General features: G+C 49.4%; 1 protein-coding gene across 2 annotated transcripts in view; it reads left to right on the top strand.

Moving 5' to 3' along the window:
* The window catches only part of ADAT1 (adenosine deaminase, tRNA specific 1), a 32221-nt gene that overhangs the window by 508 nt on the left and 24725 nt on the right, over positions 1 to 6988 (top strand). The window contains exons 2-5 of one of the 2 annotated variants that reach the window (XM_019505316.1): positions 775 to 893; positions 3234 to 3288; positions 3661 to 3791; positions 5012 to 5648. In XM_019505316.1, coding sequence (XP_019360861.1) covers positions 775 to 893; positions 3234 to 3288; positions 3661 to 3791; positions 5012 to 5648 — 942 coding nt within the window. The remainder of the gene's footprint in view (positions 1 to 774; positions 894 to 3233; positions 3289 to 3660; positions 3792 to 5011; positions 5649 to 6988) is intronic. The other variant, XM_019505315.1, reaches the window with a different exon arrangement.

The raw sequence follows: 6988 nt of genomic DNA, 5'->3' as shown, positions 1-6988 counted from the left end.
CCGGGCCTGCTCGCCCGCCGCGGCCGGCCCTCGCTGCCACCGCTGCTTGCCCGGCCCGGCCCGCCCTGGGCTAATAAACCGCCTTCCCCCCAATCCCGCGTCTTTGCCATTTTGCTCGAGCCCCACGTGCCCGTTGCTTAGCAGCCCGGCGGGGGTCTCCGCTGTGCTCAGTTATTTCTGACCGGTCGGCTCAACTGCCACTTCCCGCGCGGGGGTGACCGAGCTCGCTGCTCTGCCCCTCGGCTGCAGCCCCAAACCACCGCGAGGGCCAGCCCGTACGGAGTCTTCAGTGCCGTCTGCCGCTGGCTCTTCCCTGAAGCCCTGGTTAAAAACTGCAGCTTCTCATCGGCTGTCCGGTGACGGAACTGACCAGTGGTTTCTGAGTGACCAGCTGGATGTTGCGTGCAGTGGCCTAGGGGGAAAAAGCAGATTGCTCTGGCATCGCCCCGAGGACCCAAGCCAGGCACTGGCCCTTGGCAGGTCTCCCATGGGGCGGGGGATGGGATGAGCCTCTGTCCCGTCTGACTAAGTCACCTCTTCGTTCGTGCTTTTTCCTGGCACTGTGCTTTGTTTTGGGGCCTCTGGTGCTTTCTGGCGTGGAGGGCTCCCACACCAGGGGTCTGTCCTTGCTGTGCCTTGTATCACGATTGGGGTGACACTGCATGGTGAGTGGCCCTGCTCAGCCAGCTCTGTGTGGTAGGCCGCTGCGTACCCTCCAGCTTGGTGCCCTGGCTCATGGGGCTCCCGGTCTGCTGCCTGAGATGTTCAAATTAGGGTGGTGAGTTTTGCAGCTGTTCTTTCAGCCAATGTTATTTCCTTTTCAGTAACTAAGGAAGTTGTTGCTATGGGGACTGGAACAAAATGCATTGGCCAGACAAAAATGAGAAAAAGTGGTAAGTGTGGTGCAGAAACCAGCACTGGTCCTGGTCTCCCCATCACTTGTGTCATTGGCATGAGCTCAGTCTCCTCGAATGGAGCAAGGGCACAAGACAAGCACTGTCTCTGTGGAGCTGCTGAGCTTGCCTGTCCACAGCCCCTAAAGGGAACTAAGCAGAATCCATGTACATGGACACTCGGGTCCTTTAGGCTTCTAAAGTGCCTGTTGTGTTTAAAAAGAAAAGGAGAAGAAAACCTTTAGATTTGTTCTAGTCCAGTTTCGTTAAGTGTGGTGCAAAGGGAGCTACTTACTGACCAGGCCCAGGCAAGTGAGAGTGGTGCCCTCACTTCATTGTGCGCAGCAGACCTTTATACAGCAGTCAGTTATCTATGGCAGATCCTGAAGATGCCGAGGCTATGAGAAGTTACTTCTCCTTGCTCTGCACTGTCATGGAGGAGCACCAGACTGCACCTGGCTGCTACTCCTTGGAGAATAGCTGTCTCTGTAAATCATGTTGGAAAACAATCTGGGAAAAGAATGACCGAGAACTTGTCAATACAGGGCCTAGAGAGCAACGACTCTGGGGTGCATAAGCAATGGAGAATATTGCCAAAACTGTGTCCTTACATCAGTCTCCTCTGGAAACTGCAGGACTTGTCACCCCATCTCCTGGAAGGTGACAGGGCAGAACTAGGGGGATTCAAAGAATAACAGTGGGAATGAACAAGGGCCTGAAAAACTGTACAAGTATTGACACGCTGGGATTGTCACTGTCAAGAGAAAGCTAATGCTGGGGAGATGACAAGTACATGGATAACGAATGCTGTAGCAAAGGGAGGACAGAAGGTTCTGTCCCACAACACAAAGGCAAGGAGGCATTCCACAACATTAAAAGGAAGGGAATTCAAAACTGATAGAAATACTGTTTCATGTGAGGCATATATAAATTGCAGCAGGAAGGTGTTCTGGCCAAAATCTTTACAAGATCCGGTTGAAAAAAGATTGGCTGTAGTTGGGCTATTGAGAGTATCTAGTGTTGGTAATGGCATGTTTGAGAACAGGTAGAAACCTTGTGTCCAGGGCTGAGTCGATCTCTGACTCTTAGGCATCTGTGTGAGATTGATGATCCCAGGTTTGCCAGCTACAGGATTCTTGCACCTTTTTGCAGAGCTACAATCAGAGACAGGCTGTGAAAGTAGGTAGAATTTGGGTCTGTGCCACTGTGGTAATTTCTGTATTCCTAAGAGCTAAAATGTTTATTCTGAGATGGGAAATGTGCTATGCTCAGTTGCTCATATCTGCATTAGGTTTTAGTCAGTCAGGTTTTATTTTTGAACATTGTTTTTTTCCTAGCAAGGCTTCTGTTCATAGAAATAGGTGCAAGTCTGCTGGTACTCTAATGACTTGACTATGATTGGATTTTTGGTGTAGACAGGTTATCCCCAGAAGCAGACAGAGTTCGTGCAGCGCCCATCTAATTTGATTCTTGTCTGTTATGAGCAAATTTTCTTTAAAGCAAGTAAATGCTTCATTTATTTTTCTAGTAAATGCTTCTCGTGTAACTTAGAAACCTGTAGTGCATTAAAAAGGCCTCTTTATCAAACACCAAAATATCATTGCTGGTTTTCATAACATCTCCTGACATGGGAAAAGTTTGTTTGTGTGGACTCTTAAACTTAGTAAAACCCTCTGAGCAGGGCAAGTAACTCTTAATGTCCATTCCTAGTGCTGACATGTGGTCTTGCCCTATTCTACTACCTTCACGATCTGAAATACTAGATAGAAAAATTTGGGGACTTATGTCTGAAATGTCTCTTGTCTTGCCATTTGCTGTTTTGGGGGGAAGAAGAGTAAAGTTAAGAATGGCATCTTTTAGCTCTGTAACCTAAAAGCTTTGGGGAGTTCATGTGCTCCCCAAACTCAATATCCAATCTGGTGAATAAATTCCATTTTATTTTCCAATGTGCATATTCTCCCCATCACTCTTCATGGCACCTGCTTCCTGCGTTCCGTGCAATGAGGTTGACAAAGTTCTCCTACCCAGCTACTGTCCCACCTTCCTCTCCTGTGAGATGTGACTAGAGAACCTAGCACAAAGAGGCCTTAGGCAACAGTCCTTTGTTGGAGGCATGCAGTGTGTCACTGTACTGCAGGGCAGAAGTGTGGTGGGAATCACTGAGGCGGTTTAAATATCTGGGGGTAGCGCAGCTGTCTGAATTAGGCTGGGGAAGGTCTGCAGAAACAGGCAAGTTGTCCTTGTTAGATACCGCTGTACTTGCTGTTGCACTTGTTTTGCTGCCCTACATACTGCTCAACATCATGCTTCATTACAGACTTTTTCTGTGCTTTGCTGCAGGGGATGTTCTCAATGACAGTCATGCTGAAGTTGTGGCCAAGAGGAGCTTCCAGAGGTGAGGCACTAAGCCCTTAGTATGCTGGTACCCAGTCCACGTCCTGTGCAGTCATGCCTGGTTTCCTCGGGATGTTCACGTTGCCACGATATAGATGCAGTGAAATACCCAGAGTGCCTCTTCCTCCAGTGGATGAAGCAGGGCAGTTCTATTTCCGTGCAGGCAGCACTTTCTCTTGTTTCTTCTGCAGGCTGGTAGGCTGCAGGCCCTCCCCTGTGAGTGGGGTATGCCTTTTGTAGCCTCTCAACTTCCATGCACACATGCATACCCTGCTGGTAACCTGGCCAGGGGTTCATGTGCTGTTTCAAAACATGATTTTTTTTACTCTCTTTGAGGTTGTGAGTGGTTCACAATAATTCTCTTGTCCATCAGGTATCTCCTCTACCAGCTGGGGCTGGCAGCCTCACACCAGCAGTGTAGCATCTTCATCCCAGGGACGGAGACTGGGAAGTGGAAACTCAAGCCACACATCACTTTCATTTTCTTCTCTAGCCACACTCCTTGTAAGTGCAGCATTGCTGCCTACTCCCCTGCTCACCTCTGCCTGATGGCCCTGAGCCATCTCCCACTCTTATTTTTGCTGGGTTAGAGCAAGGCAGTGCTCATCTCACCTCAATAATGTGGGCTCTAAAGCAGTAGTGGTTTGTTTAATGCATAGCAGGGAGTGTGTCAGTCTCCTGTTTTGGGAGGAATAGGCCAGCAGTTTCTTTTGCATGACCTACCTATCAAACTTGCCAGAGGCTCTGTTGGAGCATACTCAGGCCTGTCACTTTTCCAGATTGCTTTGCTTTATCTGCCTTTTCACCTGTCAGGGGAGCCAAGTATGTTTATGTTCTGTTTGCTAGTCATGGTTCTGTGCCTTGCAAAGTTCTTTTGAACTGAAATGCAAGACTTTTTTCTTGTAAGAATTACTTCAGAGTAGATTTATGCTCTGACATAAAAAGCCCAACAATATCCGAACTGAAGAGGTTGCATTTCTGGAAGGACACAGCACAACTCCAAATAGGCCACAAATATGCTTGATTGAGACTGAGCTGGCTGGGTCCAATAGCAGATCTTCAGAAAAGTAACAGAATTATGAATTTACTTTAGATCTAAAGTAAATCTATGAACCTAAAGTAAATTCATAATTCTGTTACTTCACAGTCTGTTATCACTTAGATGCAGGAATCTGTGGTGGTTTTTCCTTTGCCAATATGGATGTGTGAGAAGAAACTGCATTTTCAAGTTTTAAGTGCTGGGAGAGAGAGAACATGACCCTTAATATCCTTCTGTCAGCTGTGCATCCACCTCTCTGCGTTCCAAGTTCAGCCCTCAACTTTGTGTTTAGGGTCTGTCAGTTTAGCAGGGTGGTGGAAGGGTGCCATTATTGTGTGAGCACATGCTCTTAACACTCTCTATTTTAATGATTGCTGCTGTTTTGATCCCAGACCCTTCTCTGCTTAGTGCAGGTGGCTTCTAGCATTTCCTTGAGGTATGCTGAAGCCATAGGAGGAGTATAAGTTGCGTCTGAATTTTCACGCAAGACAGAGTGGGCTCAAAGTCCCGTGGGTGTAGTGTTGCGTAAAGAACTCATTGTTCCCAATGCTTAATCCATTTTCCTGAATTCAGATCCTTGCAGGGTGCAGCTTTTGCCACATCACTGAAAGGATCTGCATGGGTCAGTAGCCACAAGCAGGGCTCTCCTTGTCAGCCTGTGCTGATGTGGCTTCCTTTCTTCTAGGTGGGGATGCCTCCATTATTCCCATGAGTGAACGAGAGGACCAGCCTTGCAAGCCGGTTGGTTTAGAAGGTGTGATAAGACAGTCAGCAGAGTGTGGTATGAACCGTGACCCCCTGGGTCCAGAAAACAAAAGGAAAACAGAGGGAACTGAAAGTGAGCAACTAAGCAAAAGAGTGAAAGTTGTCACCAGCAGTTGTTCATGGGAGGTCACTGAGGGGCCAGCTACTTCACAGGTTTCTGGGAAACAAGGGAGTTTACAACACACCGATCCCAGCACTGCTGCGTCCACTGAAGGTGGACAAACAGTGAGTGCAGTAGCTGCCCAGGAGGCTGGCCGGACGAAAGCCAAGGTGATGGATGTTTACAGAACTGGAGCTAAGTGTGTGCCAGGAGAGCTGGGTGATGCTCTGGGGCCTGGGGTTGAGTACCATCACGTGGGATTGCTAAGAGTAAAGCCGGGCCGTGGGGATAGGACGTGTTCCATGTCCTGCAGTGACAAGCTGGCTCGTTGGAACGTGCTGGGATGTCAAGGAGCCCTTCTGATGCATTTGCTGGAGCAGCCAGTGTATTTCTCAGCGATTGTTGTGGGGAAGTGTCCATACAGCCAAGAGGCCATGCAAAGAGCAGTTGTTGAAAGGTAAGGAACCTTACTTGTTTGGATTGGGGTAAATCAGTGATGCCTGAAGCATGAAGGTGCATGATGGTGCCTAGCAGAGGGGATCTTTGTCTCTGACAGACCAAACAGCTAGATCTGCAGGGCATGCCATCTTCTACTGGCAGCTTCTTTCGTTGTGTGACCAGCTATTAGAAACAGCTGCAGCATTAGACGTGTGCCTGTTCATGGTTTTACGCACCCAGTTATGTATTATCTTTATTCATATCGTCCAGGAGCACATCTCCGAGGGCCCAGCAGGGGAGTTTCTGCTTAGGAGCAATCAACATGGGTTCATTAGAGGCAGGTCCTGTCAGACCAACCTGGTGGCCTTCTATGACCAGGTCACAAAAGCCTTGGATGCAGGTGTCATGGTGCATGTAATCTTTCTGGACTTTGGGAAGGCCTTTGACACTGACTCTCACCCCATCCTCATTAAAAAAAAATTAGGCGTCTGTGGTGTCAGTGCTTATACTGTCAGATGGGTCGAAAATTGGCTGGAGGGCCACACCCAGAGAGTGGTGGTGGACGGGTCTTTTTTGACCTAGAGGGATGTGGGCAGTGCGGTTCCCCAGGACTCGCTTCTCGGGCCCGCACAGTTCATTATCTTCGTCGGCGATTTGGACAAGGGGGTGAAAAGCACCTTGTTCAAGTTCGCAGATGACACTAAGATGTGGGCAAAAGTGGGCACGCTAGAAGGGAGGGACCAGGGTACAACTAGATCTCGGCAGGTTACAGGGGTGGGCGGATGAGAACAGGACGGGTTTCAACACTGACAAGTGCAAGGTGTTGCACCTGGAGAGGGAGAATCAGCTGCATACCTACAGGCTGGGGAACTCCCTTCTCGTCAGCACAGAGGCAGAGAAGGATCTTGGAATCACTATCAATTCCAAGATGAACATGGGCCGGCAAACTGGGGACGCAGTCAGGAAGGCCAACCGTACCTTGTCATGCATCCACAGATGCATCACGAGCAGGTCCAGGGAGGTGATCCTCCCCCTCTGTGACACTGGTCAGGCTGCAGCTGGAGTACTGCGTCCAGTTCTGGGCACCACACTTCAGGAGGGATGTGGACGACATGGAGAGGGTCCAGAGGAGGCCACTTGCATGATCAGGGGGCAGCAGGGCAGGCCCTACGAGGAGAGGCTACGGGACGTGAACCTGTTCAGCCTCCGTAAGAGAAGGCTGAGGTGGGATCTGGTGGCTGCCTATAAACTTGCCAAGGGGGACCAGCAAGCTATGGGAGAGTCCTGAGTGCTACCGGGGGTAACAAGGAACAACAGCCATAAGTTGACTGAGAGTAGATTCAGGCTAGACATCAGGAG

This window comes from Gavialis gangeticus, unplaced genomic scaffold, assembly GCF_001723915.1.
Source record: "Gavialis gangeticus isolate Ggan-Ray unplaced genomic scaffold, GavGan_comp1, whole genome shotgun sequence".
Taxonomy (NCBI): domain Eukaryota; kingdom Metazoa; phylum Chordata; order Crocodylia; family Gavialidae; genus Gavialis; species Gavialis gangeticus.
Note: the sequence above shows the minus strand (reverse complement) of the source record. Positions and strands in the feature narration are given on the sequence as shown.